The sequence below is a fragment of the Gopherus evgoodei genome, chromosome 2 (genome assembly GCF_007399415.2).
Source record: "Gopherus evgoodei ecotype Sinaloan lineage chromosome 2, rGopEvg1_v1.p, whole genome shotgun sequence".
In the NCBI taxonomy this organism is placed as follows: Eukaryota; Metazoa; Chordata; order Testudines; family Testudinidae; genus Gopherus; species Gopherus evgoodei.
The window spans coordinates 12,590,173-12,608,125 of record NC_044323.1 but is presented as its reverse complement, the minus strand read 5'-3'; the positions used below and the strand labels follow the sequence as shown (position 1 = coordinate 12,608,125).

At 42.0% G+C, this 17,953-nt stretch overlaps 1 protein-coding gene across 1 annotated transcript in view; it reads right to left on the bottom strand.

Moving 5' to 3' along the window:
* The window catches only part of LOC115647285 (sodium channel protein type 5 subunit alpha-like), a 100,622-nt gene extending 84,479 nt beyond the window's left edge, over nt 1-16,143 (bottom strand). The window contains 6 exon segments of the mRNA XM_030554183.1: nt 1,631-1,852; nt 2,755-2,846; nt 9,047-9,175; nt 11,279-11,391; nt 13,308-13,430; nt 15,901-16,143. Of these exon segments, the coding sequence (XP_030410043.1) occupies nt 1,631-1,852; nt 2,755-2,846; nt 9,047-9,175; nt 11,279-11,391; nt 13,308-13,430; nt 15,901-16,143 (922 nt within the window).
* Nucleotides 16,144-17,953: the final 1,810 nt, after the last annotated feature.

Genomic DNA, 17,953 nt, shown 5'->3' with positions numbered 1-17,953 from the left:
TTATAAGTTAACCCTAAGGGCTTTCCTTTCCCAGATGCCATTTTCCTGCTCTGAATAAAGACCTCCTTTGTTATATTATAATTTCTGGGTGTGTCATTTCTTTGCTCTGCTTTGTGTAGATGTGCTTTATTCTGCCATTATGTAGTGGATTTTATACTCCTTGCCCATTAGCAGCATTAATCATTTTTCGAAAAGACAGTACCCCTTGTGCTCTGGGCACAGTGATGAGTCACCTTGGGTGGAGGCACCAGACAACACAATAAAGATCCCAGGACCAGCCCATGCAAGGAGAAGGGAGAAGTCACTCTAAGTAGTAAGTGTCCCCAGAGAGGCTTGAGCCGCACCTCAGGGGAAGGGCAACATTACGAATCACAAATGTGTATCCTACAATGAAATATAAATTAAGTCCAACACAGCAAAGTTAATGTTTGTAAAGGAACATTTAAAAATTAAAAGAAAAAAATGAGGGCTAGGTCAGTGGTTTCTGTTTTATGTTATTCCTCTTGTGTATTTTGAAATTCCTCTTTGTAGACAAAGCTTTTACATATCCATTGCATGGAAAAGATCTCTCTCCTGTGTGAATTCATTAGTATTTTTAGAGATTGTCTTCTGAGTGAGGCTCTTCCTATATTCCTGCTTGTAAATGACTCGGTTCCTGTGTGGATTTTTCCAGTGGGTTTTGAGAATTCCCTTACCATTAAAGTTTTCCCTCTATCAGCCCATATAAATAATTTCTCTCCTGACTGGATTTTGAGAGATTTCATCTCAGTAAATCTTTCACATTCAGTGCATGCAAAAGGCATCCCTCCTGGCTGGATTCTTTTGTGTATTTTAACCTCTCCTTTACAAGTATAGTTTTTTTCCACACACAGTGCTTATTGATAGTTCCTCCTGTGTCTAAATTTCCTGGTGTATTCGGAGATTTCACTCAGTGGTGAAACTTTCCCAAGATTCAGCATATGCAAATGTTTTTTCTCGTGTGGTTTCTCTCATGTATTTTGAGATATTTTTTCCTCATAAAGCTCTTTCTTCCTTGATGCACCTCCACTTTTTCTGTCCTCTGAAGATGCTTTGTTGTGTTTTCAGATATCTGTTCTACTCATCCATATTTTCAGCACTAATTGTAGTCAAGAAACACATATGGAATAAAGAGATATATAACTTATTTATAAGGAAAAACATACATTTTAGCTGAATATTTAGTTCAGCTAAAACTGTTCACAGTCCACATCAACACACATAAATCTGCAGACTTCTTAAATGTATAGCAAACTGTATGTCTATAACTGCTTAGTACACTGTGCAAGACCGAACTTCTGTAAACTACTTCAAAGAATGAGCTAATATGCATTTCGGTTACTATGGTATCATACTGGGAAACACAGATGACTATTATTGGAAACTTTATAAACACTGTTTCCAATAATGGGTTGATGGGGGGAAAAAAAAAAGGAATTGTAGCATCAATAGCAGAAATCATTCCTGGACCTTTGCAAACCACTCTGGCATTTTAAAGACTAACACTGTCCTGTGGTAGCAGTTCATCTGTATTTTCAATATAATTTGAAGTGCAGGAGTCAAAATATATATAAAATCTACCATCGTAAAAGGAAACAAGAGGACAACATACCTGTATCATTAATAAACTCATCAAGGGAGCCCCATTTTTTGTCATCCAAATAAAGAGTTCCATTGGTGAAGTTAAAATTCCTGACACACTTATGTCTCAAATTGCCTTTAAAGAGCTGGAGGCCTATGAGGGCAAAGACACTCAAGCAGAAAATGGTCAGGATCATCACATCAGCGAGCTTCTTAACAGAGTGGATAAGTGCACTTACGATGACCTTCAGTCCTAGAGAGATAAAATTCAGCAGTTTAAGGACTAAAAAACTGGAACACATGTATCATTCTTTTTGAGAGTCAAAACAGCATACAGCAGCCACAAGTTCATAGTTACTTGGCCAGTGTTTCATGTATCTTTTCAATACAAACATAGTCCAGTCCACATGAAACATAAGTAATCAAAGTAAGAAAAGAAGTTTTTCCTCTAGTCTAAGCAATTGTTCCTAGCACTTTTGCAGAGAGTATGCAGTGTATGGAAGGGGAAAGGCTCCTTTTGTCCTTCCTGCATGAATTGTACTCTCAGCAATTCAAGGACCAGGGAGAATCTGACTTTCATAATCTAGAAAAGGGAATGAATATCCTGCTAATTAAATTTGCAATGATGCTGCTTTGGGAGGACTTGTCAATACTAAATACATACAGCAAAATAATAAAAGGAGATCAGAAAGAGACCCATCAATCATATCCAATTTGATTACAGTTGTTAACCTGCGAATGCCTAATTGATTTGCCTGATTAAGGAATGAGTAAAAACTGAATAGGATTTGACCCAATAATAATAAATATTAATTATAAACAGAAGTCTGCTGAGTTATTAAGAACATTGCACAGTCGAACAATGATAAACAAGAACAATTAGAACAGCCTTCTGTATAACAGATATTATAAAAATCAAACAAAATGCTTTAAGACATGATCAAAATAAATAAAATGGCAGATTGTTTCCAGTGCTTAAATTATTCTGACTGGGCCAACAATCTTGAGACACCACCCTGATCTACAAATTCAGTTGTTTCTATAACACAAAGTCACTCATAAAAAAAGACAAAAGACCTGCAAAACCAATGAAATGGTTGGAGGAGAGAATCACTTATAGTTGGCAGAAAATATTCAAAAATCTGGGCTTCTTACCTGGGAGTATTGAAATAGTTTTTAAAGCTCTCAGAACCCTGAATGTACGAAGGGCCAAAACATTGCCTAGATCACTAAACTCCCTTGCATATCTGTAAAATAAAGACATGACACAATATGCTATTGAATTGAATGAACTGTGGAAATACTTTATAAAAACTTTTCTTAATTGCTAACCCTTCTGAGCATATAATATCTTGAGCATTAACAAACCAAACGTCAAGGTCTCATCCTGAGTATTATGTATCAAGGATTCATTTCCTGATTATTTCAAATAGCACATACTTATAAATTAGTGCTTGGTTATGAATGCTACCAACATCCTACAATATCATGAACTTCTAAATTTAGCCAAAAACAGCAATACAGAACTTATTAAAAATATATTGGCCAGAAAAAGGAGAAAATAATTAATTTTGATCAAATTCCCAAGTAATACTTCAAAGTTTGCCTTCTCTCTAGGCCACAATAAATTCATCAAGTCCTCCTACATCATAGTTCATCCCTGGAAAAAAATCCATCTGTTCTCCTCACTATAGGAAAATGAATCAATTCCACCCTGTAACAGTCTCCTCTATTCCCATAGTAGACTATTCCCTTTCTTAGAAGGAAGGTAATATGGATGGTGAGCGATCAGCTGTTGTGCCCTGCACAGGATGAGCCATGTTTGTTTTTCTTCCACAGAACAAAAGCGACTTTGTCTGTACAAAGTGCAAGCTGGTCTCCATATTGGAAGAGAAGGTTCAAGGTCTGGAGAAACAAGTATCAATCCTGCGTTGCATAAGAGAAAATGAAGGTTTCTTGGACAGACGTCAAGATATGCTTCTACGGGCACAACATTCTGAAGAATCAGAGCAGGCTGTGCAGAGGGGAGAGAGGGATGGTGAAGAAATTTGGCAGCATGTGACCTCCAGAAGAAGAAAGAGGAGTGTCCATGTACCAGCAATGCAGATACAGGTGAGCAACCGTTTTCATGTTCTCTGCACAAGTACTAATGCGGAGAGTGGACAAGATGATGCATCTGACGGAAGAGAACAGAAGGAAACTCCACCAATTGGAAAGCATGAGAATCACTGACCTTGGGATGGGGGTTCCACGACCACCATTCCCAAGAAAAGGAGGTCGGTGGTGGTGGTCAAGGACTCTCTCCTCAGGGGGACTGAGTCATTTATCTGCCGTCCCGACTGGGAAAACTAAGAAGTGTGCTGCTTGCCAGGAGCTAGGATTCACGATGTAATAGAGAGACTGCCGAGACTCATCAAGCTCTCAGATTGCTACCCCTTCCTGCTTCTCCACGTGGGAACCCATACTGCCAAAAATGACCTTGAGCAGATCACTGCAGACTACGTGGCTCTGGGAAGAACGATAAAGGAGTCTGAGGTGCAAGTGGTGTTCTCGTCCATCCTCCCTGTGGAAGGAAAAGGCCCGGGTAGAAACTGTTGAATTGTGGAAGTCAATGGATGGCTACGCAGGTGGTGTCAGAGAGAAGGCTTTGGATTCTTTGACCACGGGATGGTGTTCCAAGAAGAAGGAGTGCTAGGCAGAGATGGGCTCCACTTAACGAAGAGAGGGAAGAGCATCTTCGCAAGCAAGCTGGCTAACCTAGTGAGGAGGGCTTTAAACTAGGTTCACAGGGGGAAGGAGACCAAAGCCCTGAGGTAAGGGGGAAGTGGGATGCTGGGAGGAAGCACGAGCAGGAGAGCGCAAGAGGGGAGGACTTCTGCCTCATACTGAGAAAGCAGGATAATCAGCAAGTTATCTTCAGTGCCTATACACAAATTCAAGAAGCCTGGGAAACAAGCAGGGAGAACTGGAAGTCCTGGCACAGTCAAGGAACTATGATGTGACTGGAATAACAGAGACCTGGTGGGATAAATCACTTAACTGGAGTGCTGTCACGGATAGATATAAACTGTTCAGGAAGGACAGACAGGGCAGAAAAGATGAGGGAGTTGCATTGTATGTAAGAGAGCAGTATGGCTGCTCAGAGCTCCAGTATGAAACTTCAGAAAAAACCTGAGAGTGTCCGGATTAAGTTTAGAAGTGTGAGCAACTAGGGTGATGTCGTAGTGGGAGTCTGCTCTAGACCACCAGACCAGGGGAATGAGGTGGATGAGGCTTTCTTCCGGCAACCAGCAGAAGTTACTAGATCACAGGCCCTGGTTCTCATGGGTGACTTCACTCACCTCAATTTCTGCTGGGAGAGCAATACAGCGGTGCACAGACAATCCAGGACGTTTTTGGAAAGTGTAGGGGACAATTTCCTGGTGCATGTGCTGGAGGAAACAACTAGGGGCAGAACTCTTCTAGACCTGCTGCTCACAAACAAGGAAGAATTAGTAGGGGAAGCAAAAGTGGATGGGAACCTGAGAAGCAGTGACCATGCGATGGTCGAGTTCAGGATCCTGACACAAGGAAGAAAAGAGAGCAGCAAAATACAGATCCTGGACTTCAGAAAAGCAGGCAACCAGCTTGACTTAACAGTGAAATCCTTGCTGATCTTAAACACAAAAAAGAAGCTTACAAGAAGTGGAGGATTGGACAAATGACCCAGGAGGAGTATAAAAATATTGCTCAGGCATGCAGGAATGAAATCAGGAAGGCCAAATCACACTTGGAATTGCAGCTAGCAAGAGATGTTAAGAGTAACCAGAAGGGTTTCTTCAGGTATCTTAGCAGCAAGAAGAAAGTCAAGGAAAGTGTGGGCCCCTTACTGAATGAGGGAGGCAATCCAGTGACAGAGGATGTGGAAATAGCTAATGCACTCGATGCTTTTTTTGCCTCTGTCTTCACAAACAAGGTCAGGTCCCAGACTGCTGCACTGAGCAGCACAGCATGGGGACGAGGTGACCAGCCCTCTGTGGAGAAAGAAGTAGTTCAGGACTATTTAGAAAAACTGGACGAGCACAAGTCTACTGGGATGATGCGCTGCATACCAGAGTGCTAAAAGAGTTAGCGGATGTGATTGCAGAGCCATTGGCCATTATCTTTGAAAACTCATGGCAATCTGGGGAGGTTCTGGATGACTGGAAAAGACTAATGTAGTGCCCATCTTTAAAAAAGGGAAGGAGGAGGATCCAGGGAACTACAGGCCAGTCAGCCTCACCTCAGTCCCTGAAAAAATCATGGAGCAGGTCCTCAAGGAATTAATTCTGATGCACTTAGAGGAGAGGAAAGTGATCAGGAACAGTCAGCATGGATTCACCAAGGGCAAGTCATGCCTGGCTAACCTAATTGCCTTCTGTGATCAGATAACTGGCTTCATGGATGAGGGGAAAGCAGTGGACGTGTTATTTCTTGACTTTAGCTAAGCTTCTGATATGATCTCCCATATTATTCTGGCCAGCAAGTTAAAGAAGTATGGGCTGGATGAATGGACTATAAGATGGATAGAAAGCTGGCTAGATCGTCGGGCTCATTGGATAGTGATCAGTGGCTCCATGCCTAGTTGGCAACTGGTGTCAAGCGGAGTGCCCCAAGGGTCAGTCTTGGGTTTTGTGCTCCAAGAGGTGCACTAAGTGTCAGTTTTGTTCAATATCTTCATAAATGATCTGGAGGATGGCGTGGACTGCACACTGAGCAAGTTTGCAGATGATACTAAACTGAGAGGAGTGGTAGATATGCTGGAGGGTAGGGACAGGATGCAGAGGGACCTTAACAAATTAGAGGATTGGGCAAAAATAAATCTGATGAGGTTCAACAAGGACAAGTGCAAAGTCCTGCACTTAGGATGGAAGAATCCCATGCACTGCTACAGACTAGGGACCAGGTGGCTAGACAGCAATTCTGCAGAAAAGGACCTAGGGGTTACAGTGGACGAGAAGCTGGATATGAGTCAACAGTGTGTCCTTGTTGTCAAGAAGGCTAATAGCATTTTGGGCTGCATAAGTAGGGGCATTCCCAGCAGACTGAGGGACGTGATCATTCTCCTCTGTTCAGCATTGGTGAGGCCTCATCTGGAGTACTGTGTCCAGTTTTGGGCCCCACGTTACAAGAAGGATGTGGAAAAATTGGAAAAAGTCCAGTGGAAGGCAGCAAAAATTATTATGGGGCTGGAACACATGACTTATGAGGAGAGGCTGAGGGAACTGGGATTGTTTAGTCTGCAGAAGAGAAGAATGTGGGGGGATTTGATAGCTGCTTTTGGCTACCTGAAAAGGGGGTTCCAAAGAGGATGGATCTAGACTGTTCTCAGTGGTACCAGATGATAGAACAAGGAGTAGCGGTCTCAAGTTGCAGTGGGGGAGGTTTAGGTTGGATATTTGAAAAATCTTTTCCACTAGGAGGGTGGTGAAGCTCTGGAATAGGTTACCTAGAGAGGTGGTGGAATCTCCTTCCTTAGAGGTTTCTAAGGTCAGGCTTGGCAAAGTCCTGGCTGGGATGATTTAGTTGGGGATTCATCCTGCTTTGAGCAGGGGGTTGGACTAGATGATCTCCTGAGGTCCCTTCCAACCCTGAAATTCTATGATTCTATGATTCTCAGCTCTACCTGTTGCTACCTCTTCTTCTCACCTCTCTCTCTCTCTCTCTCTCTCTCTCTCTCTCTCACACACACACACACACTCATTTACCTACCCACCCACACACCTGTTCTTTCAACCAAGTGGGAGGTTGAGTTGGAGACTTTAGAATGAGTCATGTCTTCACAGACAGAGACTGCTAGAATAGTATAAAGAGGAAGCTCTTTAGCGAAGCTCTGTGACTGTAACAGGTTGGAGGAACCAACAGGAGGTGAAATAGGCTGCTGTAGGGACAAGCCCTGAAGGGCAGCTTAGACAGTAAGAGCCCAAAGAGAACTATCAGAGTCACGGGAGAAGGGAGACAGTGGGGAGCTAGTCAATCAGCAAGGTCCAGGAAGAGAGTTGGTACCTATCTCTGGATCAGAGAGGTTTACAGTTTGAGCCCGGAGAGGAAGCAGGAATATAAAGAGTGTGCTGACAAAGACACTCTGAAGATAAAGCAAGTATCTGAGACATTAGCCCTCTGTCAAGAAATAGCAGCACACGAGACTGTACTCCAGAGTGGATGGGAGTGGACTGGGAAAGTATGGAATGCAAGGGGGGCTGATGACAAATTACTGATTAGAGATGGTGAGAAAGATCATCCTCTGATGAGGAGGAAAACTGAAGCCTGGAATTCTTTATTTTAATTTAATGGTGATTAATGAATAAAGTCCTTCCTTGAACAATGGGTTATTGAAGGTGAAGTCTAACTCGGGACTGACTTACATAATCAACAGAGGAAACTGTGGCATGACCCAAGGCCTTGGTTGGCGACACTTCCCTTAGAATGGTTGTCAATAGTGTCCTAGGAATTAGTAAAAGGGACCTATGAATTTAATGGAACTATAAAGTCCTGTGGCTGTCTCCGTGTGTGGTAGGAAGTTCCTCATCTCACCTCTGGTGACTGAGCTGCAGTCAGTGTGTTGTCACTGGGAGTACAGTGAATGAGAAGCTGTCTGTGCAGGCAGCTCAGAGGACCTCTGCAGGGAGAAGCTCTTGTCACTGTTGGGATGGAATACACTTCATACTATCTACAGTGAAATAACTGGAAACACTATGGATGATAGTATTGTCTGTTTATTGCCTTATTGTGATAAAAGGAAATGAAGATAAGGGACTGAAAGACCTACTTCCTTTGGAGCTCTCATCACTCAGGCAAGTTTGGAGTAATCAAACCATTGAGTAACAAGTTCTGCCTCCCCCTTGTTACTAATGCTGTAAAAGAAAGTGACAGAAAAATTTGACATCCCATGTGGGTCTTGAACTCTTGTGGATTGCAGACCTTCTCGGCAAGCTTGTGTGATAGGAGGAGCCTGTAATACTGTGGTTTAATTAATTTTATTTTATTGCTTTCTAATTACAGAAAGTTCAAGATCACACTGTTTTGGTGATGACAATCCCAGATTTAATCCACTGACTACCATGATGTCTGCACATATGTGGCACACAGATACTTCATGACAGTATAGATATTACATCTCACTTCCTGTCAAGTCAGACCCTTTTCCTATTTCACAAAAAGGGGCTGCTGATGGCTATATGATGGCATTGACTATATCATATATGTTGCTATCTTTACCCTCTGTGCAATCCCCTTTCCCTCTTTTTGTGGGACTGGCATGCTGTTGATATCCCTTATACCATACAACAAAGGGAATACAAGAGCACTAGATACAGTTATCACTCCTTACAATGTTATGTCTTAAGGGCATTTTCTAGAGAAAATAAACACAAGCAAAAATAATTTAAACTTCATAATAGCCCTTTAAAATATACATGTTCTTACTTACGCCATAGCAATGACACTGAAATCCAACCAATTCCACGGATCTCGGAGGAAAGTGAATTCATTCAGCCAGAATCCTCTTGCCAATATTTTTATCAGTACTTCAAAAGTGTAAATGGCTGTGAACGTGTACCTGGGGAGTAAAGTGTCCAAGAAATGTGAGAACATTAGCAATTAATGGAGGAGGGTATGTGGCACAGGCAGTTTACTCACTCTGAGCTGTCTCTTTGCCCAAGAACCTGACCCAGTGCCCTCAAATGAAGTTAACGGAAAGGCTCCCATTGATTTCAGTGGGTACTGGATCAGGACTTAACTCCTACAGGCAACTTGAAATATTAGCTGCCAGCAGTTTCCATGTGGCTATCAACATCTGTGTCTGTGGTATACTTGCTTACGTGTGACCATTTTTTGTTTGCTAAAATTTTAAAGTGACTCAGGTTGGGCATCCTGAATTTGAGCCACCCCAAATCACTGTCCACTTTTAATTTTTTTGACAATAATCCATATCTTCACTGGTTCAAGAATGCAAAGTGGTTGCTCAGTGCATTTTATGTTGTTCATTTTGTGCATTTGGTAGCACTTTCTTTAAAGAATGTTGGAAAAAAGCTCACAGAAATACAAATTTACAGGACTTCAATTTTAAAGGCAGCATTTTCTTTAAAATGGAAACTAGCAGTAAAAGCTCTGCTGGCTTTTCTGAGTGCACTTATCATTTCAGCAAGATTGAGATCTCATTAGAGAATTTTAAAGGCATCTGGTATTCAGAAAATATGTTCAGGAATTATTTGACAGCAATGTAGCCCTTTTTTCTGAGGGTGTGGTGGGGGGGGGGAAAAGGTATTTGAATTACCATAGCATATATTACTTTGTCTAAATTCTGACCCTCTTGCAGATAAACATATTGATGTACACTAGTTTTCAGAGCGGGATATATATTAAAATCAAACAGTTTTATTCAGATATTACAGTTAGCAAAGTGGATGACCTGGTAGACTGAAGTTATTAATTTAGATGCTGATCCTGTGTCGTGCTCCACAAGGGCAGAACCCTGCACCCACAGGGAGATGAACTGATGTTAATGGGATTCATTCAGGCACAGAGATCCAACCCGATAGAGCCAGGGCTTCCCAAAGAGGGGAAAAGAGGCTAGTTTGACACAAACTGACTGGTGCTTCAAACTTGAGTGAGTGGCATAGTGATCCTGCATGCCAGGTTGCAATGCCCAGAGGGAGAGGAGACACTACTGCAGGGTGAGTGCAGGGCAGGCTCATTCTCCAACCCTTCCCCACCTCCCCCCTATTTCCCACAGCCTCACCTCAGTGGTATTTGTTCGGAAGGATGGGGGCAGGGGCTCTGTTTCAGATTTTATCCTTGGCCCCTGAAAACATGAGTTCCTGCATACAGCTCATTGGAGTACTCAGTATTGTCAACACGGCGTGTTTGAAAATCATGAGTCAGGCCCCAAAAAGTCAGGTGGTTGGCGTAAAACAAATGTTTAAAGTAACAGGTTGTGGGTTCTTTGCCATGGATGTTGGGGTTATTAGGGTTCACTTTTTCAAACTTTGAAACTGAGAGGGATAGAAGTTTACACTTTTTTTAAATGAAACTTAAGATTCTCAGGTTTTCACAACTCAGGAGTTGAAGCTTAAAGAAACAACACTAAATATTTTGATATTCATGATAAAATTGCAAGATCTGGCCAATGCTGAAGAAAAGGCCCCTTATTAACAAAGTTCCATGGGCAAGAAGCATCTGACAGACCATTTTATTAAAGCAAATAGCGCACAAATCAACATTACAGAAACGAATTCTGTAAGGATTGCAAGATCTTATATTTTCTCGTAGTCAATAATGACATTTATTGGAGATTTGCCTCAGTAAAATAAATAATAAAAATTAAGGGAGGAGTTTAGGATTTAGAACAATTAAATGTGGACAAAAGATAATGAAAAGAACTTAGCACTTTTTTGGCACTAAATGCCTGATTCTGCTTTCATTTACCCCACTGAAAATCCAGAGTGACCCCAAAGACTTACTCTGGATTTATAATGCAGCAAATGAAAGCAGAAGATGGCCCTATATCCACAAAACAGTAATCCTGAAGTTCTAACACAAGCAAAATTCTTACTGACTCCAACATGATGTTATCTTGTGTGAGGACTAGAAGATTAGGCCAATTAACTAATCAATTAGAACTAGAGAATTAGGAAAAATAAATTCCTACAGAAATACTTACTCAACATACTTGCTCCAGTCACGAAATTTAGACTTCCTACGAGTCTCAAATATAGCCATGAAGACACAATTGATTAAAATAGTGCACATAATAAAAATAGTGAACAATGTAAGTAACAGGAGTTAAGGTAAAGAATATTACAGTGTAATCAAAACATTCCACTAATACAAAAAATGTTTAAATCATTGTAGATTTAACATTTGATTTCAAATTTTAGGACATAATTAACAATTCTATTTGTATGTTATTCATATTGATGTCAGACCACAATGACCCCAAGCCACTAAAATTGGGACTCCATTGCGGTATGTAAAACTTAATAAGAGACAGTCCCTACCCCAAAGAACTCAGTCTAAACAAATAAGAACAACAAAGGGTAGGACGAAGGATCTATTTTTATCCTCCTCTTACATATAGGAAGACAAAGGTCCAAATCCACAATGGTATTAAGGCTTAAATGGAAATTAGGAGCCTAAATAGCTTTGCGTCTCTGGGCCTAAGTGACTTGTCCAGGGTGACACAGATAATTGATAGGTGGGAATTGAACCCAGATGTCAATGTCCCAGTTCAATGCATGAGCCACAAAATGATTATTCCTCACCCAGGAATAGTTTGTTCAACAAGATATGTGGGAGATGTCACTGCTTGGCACTACTCTCCTTCTACCCTTTTTCTTCCTTTTTACAATTTGTTACCACTCATTTGTGGAGTCTTGTCTTAAATTATATTATAAACTCTTGAGGATAGGAACTATGACTTTGTGTTTGTACGACATCTAGCTGGGGCCCTTGGGGAATACTGCCGTACAAGTAATGGTAATAACGAATTCCTCATGAAACTTCAAGGCAGGTATTGTATTACACCCTTTTTACAGATCAAGAAACAAAGAGGTTAAGTAACTTGTCCAAGGTAACAAAGAAAAAGCCAGGAACAAAATGCAGAGGACTGCTTTTGATAGCACTGACACTGATTTTACCACTAGAGTAACTATGGGCTTGATCCTGATGATGGTGCAAGGGGTTTACACTACCACACATATGAGATCTGCAACAGCGCTGAGCACAACTCAGTGACCCTGCTGGTATGGCTCTCCACTTGCAACTGGTGCAGAGAGTTAGGCACATATAGTTACCACATAGCAGATGTGATCCATGTGCAACCAATTGTGGAGGAGTGTGCAGGGGGCAGATGGGGCATGGAGCCATGCACCTTGCACATATGCACTTCAGGAAGAAGTGGGGTGTGTGTGTGTAAAAAAGATTCCCTTCCTCCCCTGCCTCCGCTATGCCTACTAGCTGAAACTGTAGGAGCCATCCTCACAGACAGGGACCTCAAAAGACCCATCACCTACACCATGGACCTGAATACAGACAGCCCTGCTGGAGAAGGGGCATGTCTGAAGTAGGCTGGCCAGCCCATGCGACCCCCAACTCAGCATGCTGGAGAGGTGATCTTCAACAGAATCATCCTCCCTGCACTGTTGCAGAGCCATGTGCACCACCTCTTCACTGAGGCTTGTTTACTGCAGCAAGAATGAGTGTAAGATCACACACAGCTCTGCAAGATACACAGGACTTCCTTGCAGGGCTCTGTGTGACTGGTGGTACTTAGATCTCCACAGTGGCTGGATCAAGTCCTTTCGTCTGATTCACCACTGTGATACTCCACTTTTACTTCAGCGTAACTTTGCAGCATAAAACTGGTGAAACACCACAGTGAAACAAGCCCATTGATTTTAATGGCGTTAAACACAGGTATAAGTGAGATCAGAATTAGGCCCTCTATTACCTGGTTTCCATCCTTCCTCCCTGTAGGTGGATCCCTGTACACTTCCTGTTTCATATACTAGTAACAGTCATTTCTAAAATAATTCACAATTATCTGTGCCATTATCTGAAACAGGTGCACTATTGCTTTTAGAAACAGGCTAGATCCAGGAAACATTCTAAATATGACACACTCAATATTACACCCATATTATTTCATACCCATTAGAAAAAAACTAGAATAGGTGAAACCAACTGAAAGGATATGAATGTACTGAAATTTTAATCGCTGTTCTTCTGATTGGATGAAAAGGGCTAAGTATACACAAGGCACGTGTGGCAGTAAATCGGAAGATTGTTTTCCTTTTGTTCAATACCATAAATGTCTTTAAGAAAAAAAAACAGAGATAATCTTAATTAATGAAACTTCTCCAGAAAGTGAACTGTGGACATTGAGGGTTTGTATTGTTGGCAGAATTGCAAATAATTATGTATAAAAGTTTGATGGTTGACTTGCTTTTTGTTTGTTTGTTTATATTGAAAGAATCCTTGTAATTCTTGTTTGTTACCTTTTTTGATTCGTTATATATTTGTACCACACATTTTTAAAGTTTCAGTAAAAAATATTGTGTACTCTGGAGAAAACTTTTCATGTCCCTTTTTAAAGGTAAATTTAGGCACTTAATTACTGAATTGGAATTTCGCACTATGAAACTTCTTCCTTTAGCCCTGATCCCACAAAATGTGCATAGAAGTCATTTTACTCATGTCAGCATTCTCATTCAAGTAAATGGGATTATTCAGGTGAGTCAAGTGTATATATGTATAAAATGTGAGAGCATTTGCAGGATCAGGGCCTTTATTTGCTGAACCAGTGACTCAGCATTCACTAATATTGATCAGAGCTGGGCAGGAATTTTTCAACAAAACAATTTTTTCATTGAAAAATGTGGATTTGTCAAACCTGAAACTTTTCCCAGGCAAGTGTCGGTGCCAATTATATTTAATTATTTAAACAAAGAGAATTAGAGCAAGCCATCCTAGTAAAGCCAACAGCCTGGGATGTGAGAAATCTGGGTTCATGTTTTAAAAGCTAATATATATTCTAGAAATCATTTTGTACTTGGAAGAACTGGTGGTTTTGAAAACAGGCAGTATTTCCTTATTAAAATTTGTAACATAGGAAAACAGACTGTATTAAGTGGTATTGGTTATTAGCAGCCTATAGAGAGAGAAGCTGCACATAATATATCGGCTTTGATTCAGCCTACATATAGGTCTAGTAGGCTTGAAGATACTTTAGATAAAAACCAATAACTCCATTCTCAGTCATCATGCAGCAACAGATTTTTATGTTGTCTGTCCTATGTTATATTCAGTGTGGGTGACATTCATCCTTGCGAAGAGGGCTAACATATACCTCCTAAGTCCACTTAAGCCTTATTTAGAGGGCTCAAGCAGGATGTAAATCAGGGGTGGGCAAACTACGGCCCGCGGGCCACATCCGGCCCATCAGACCTTTTAATCCAACCCTCAGCTCCAGCTGGGGAGTGGAGTCGGGAGCTTGCCTGGGAAGCAGCCAGCATGACCCCCTGTCATAAACAGATAGCTAAGGGTTAATGTCTCTTTCACCTGGAGCACCTGACCAGAGGACCAATCAGGAAACCGGATTTTTTCAACTTTGGGTGGAGGGAATTGTGTGTCTGGGGTCTTTGTTTTCTGGCTGCCTGCTTTTCTCTGAGCTTTGGAGAAGTAGTTCTGTTTTCTAATCTTCTGTTTCTAAGTGTAAGGACAAAGAGATCAGCTGGTTTCTTTGTCCTTACACTTAGAAACAGAAGATTAGAAAACAGAACTACTTCTCCAAAGCTCAGAGAAAAGCAGGCAGCCAGAAAACAAAGACCCCAGACACACAATTCCCTCCACCCAAAGTTGAAAAAAATCTGGTTTCCTGATTGGTCCTCTGGTCAGGTGCTCCAGGTGAAAGAGACATTAACCCTTAGCTATCTGTTTATGACACCCCCCTTTGGCTCCTACATAGTACACAGAGGCATGGCCAGGCAGCTCTGTGCCCTGTCCACAAGCACCACCCCCGCAGTTCCCATTGGCTGGGAATGGCGCCTGCGGGCAGAGCAGTGTCCAGAGCCGGCTGGGCGCACCTCTGCATAGGAGCCAGAGGGGAAAGATGATTCCGGGAGCTGCTTGAGATAAGCACTGCCCGGAGCCTGCACACCTGAGTGTCCCCTCTTCCCTTGTGCCCCAATCCCCTGCCCCAGCTCTGATCCCCCTCTTGCCCTCTGAACCAATTCGTTCCACCCTGGAACACTCTCCTGTACCCCAAACCCCTCATCCCCACCCCAGAGCCCGGACCCCTAGCCGGAGCCCTCACCCCAATTCTCTGCCCCAGCCCGGAGCCTACTCCCATACCCTGAACTCCTCATTTCTGGCCTCATACCAGAGCCTGCATCCCCAGCCAGAATCCTCAGCCCCTCCTGCCCCGCTACCACCAATTTTGTGAGCATTCATGGCCTGCCATACAACTTCCATACCCCGATGTGGCCCTCAGGCCAAAAAATTTGCCCACCACTAATGTAAATGGTGCACATGCCTCATGCTGATGAATTTTATTCTCTATGCTTAGTAGAGTTTAAAACTAAGGTTTTATTACATGATCACATAGTGATCAAAGTATAATGTCTTTTTTATTATAACTTGATTGAATACAACTGTCTTAATATAATCATTCAAGGGAAGCACTGCCAAATTTAACTCTCTGACTCCTAAAGCAGAAAAGGCTCCCTATTGACAAATGATTAAGGAGGGATGAAATCAGATCCCTTGGCATATGCTGTCTCTAACCTTGTGATCATTGTAATAAGGGTCAAGATCCTCCAGTGGTTTCCCAACAAGCTCCTGAGGAGGATTCCCATAGAGAGTAGGCAGCTTTTGGAAAACCTGCAGGTCAAGTTGAGGACGAGGTTTCTCTTTAGGTTGGTGGTCTTTGTATTTCTTGTTGGCAGCAATTTGCTTCTCAATAGCAGCCAAAGATTCAGGCGTGAACTGGCGGAAATGGCTAGAACACGGTAGTGAAAAGTCAGCCATCTTTTCATCCTTTTCCTCCTGCAGTAGATTTTACTCCTAGTAGTGGAAATAACTAAAAAGAAGACTCAAGATAAGTGACTACTGAAAAGGTAAGCTGTCAACGACAAACAACCTCATTTAGCTTTCCAATTGTCTTGTAAGTGTTCCCACTTAGAGAAAAATGGGGCGGGGGAAGAAATTGCACTATATTCCTGACTGGTAAATTACAATGTTTCATTTTAACATTACATGTAACTGGTAGGATTTAAGTATATATTATAGATGAAATGGAGTTGTGGGTGACCAGCACTTTTTGACAGAATAATTTTCCAGAGATCTAGGGATGGTCAACCACATCTATGAGCGCCTCCTAATATATTTTTCTTCCTTTAAACTCTCAACACACCCTAGAGGCCTTGCATCTCAGCCACAGTCCTACCAGCCAAGGAGGAATAAACATTATTTTTCTTGAAATCTGTCAATTACAGTCTCCAGAATCTTTACTGATAAGCAGTGTAAAGAGCGCCCCGCTAGGATTAAAGGCATAGCCTCCATGGTATATGTAACTCTTACAACCTTGAGAAGTAACAGAAGAGGAAAAGAAAGAAAGTCTTACACATCTAACTTAAAAGTAATGGATACTTCTAAAATGTAAACTACATTATACCTAGAATTATCCAGTGATCTTAAAATGGAACCATAGTAACTAAACTGAACAGCATTATTTACTGTTCATGCTTACTCATTAGTATACCTATACATTTTGTGCAGTGTACTTAACATGCTAAGCACATGCAACATCAATAGCTAAAACACATATTACAAAAGAATTGAGGAAAATACACTGTTCAAGAACATTAAACACCCACAATTCCACAGAAATAGACACCCTCTCCACTCTGCTCAGACCCACAAAGAAACCCTGGATGAATATTTAGGCTTTGAAAGATGCCCTGAAGAGATGCAGCATAACAGTATACAGGAAACCAATAATTTTCTTCCAAGTGCTATAACTAGGAAGGTTACCAATAACAACAACAACATCTTCTAACAATTAAGAGAGCATTTGAAACAATGCAGCATTTCCAGTATCACTGTGTGGTAACAAGAGCAAGACTAATTATCCAAAAATAACCAAAACCCCCCAAAATGCCCCTTCTCAGATCAAATAACTTCTCTTTTTTACAAAAGTCAAGGTTCCTATGTAAGAAAATCAATTTTAATCATTGCAAATACTGGAAAGCTAGTAGGTTTATTTTCCAGCAGCAGTGACCAGATAGGAATATGATGTTACGAACTAAAGACCACACTCTATTACAATATGTAGTCAACAGACAATAACATTTTCAGCATTGTTAAACAATGATTAAATTGTTTCATGACATTTTCTAGTTATTACCCACCACCACCAAAAGTCAGACTCTCCAGTGAAGGGACAGCCAAGCAGTCCCACATGTATGGTATGGAGAACTGAATCACAGCTTTCTGGGTCCCACTACCTCACACTGAACTTTGTGACAAATGCTCAGGAGTGGCTCTAGCCATTTCGCCACCCCAAGCACGGCGGCAAGCCGCAGGGGGCGCTCTGCCGGTCGCCGGTCCCACGGCTCCGGTGGACCTCCTGCAGACGTGCCTGCGGAGGGTCCGCTGGTCCTGCAGCTTCGGTGGACCTCCCACAGGCATGCCTGTGGATGCTTCACCAGAGCCGCAGGACCAGCGGACCCTCCACAAGGACGCCTGCAGGAGGTCCACCAGAGCTGCCTGCCGCCCTCCCGGTGACCGGCAGAGCGCCCCCCATGGCATGCCACCCCAAGCACGCTCTTGGCGTGCT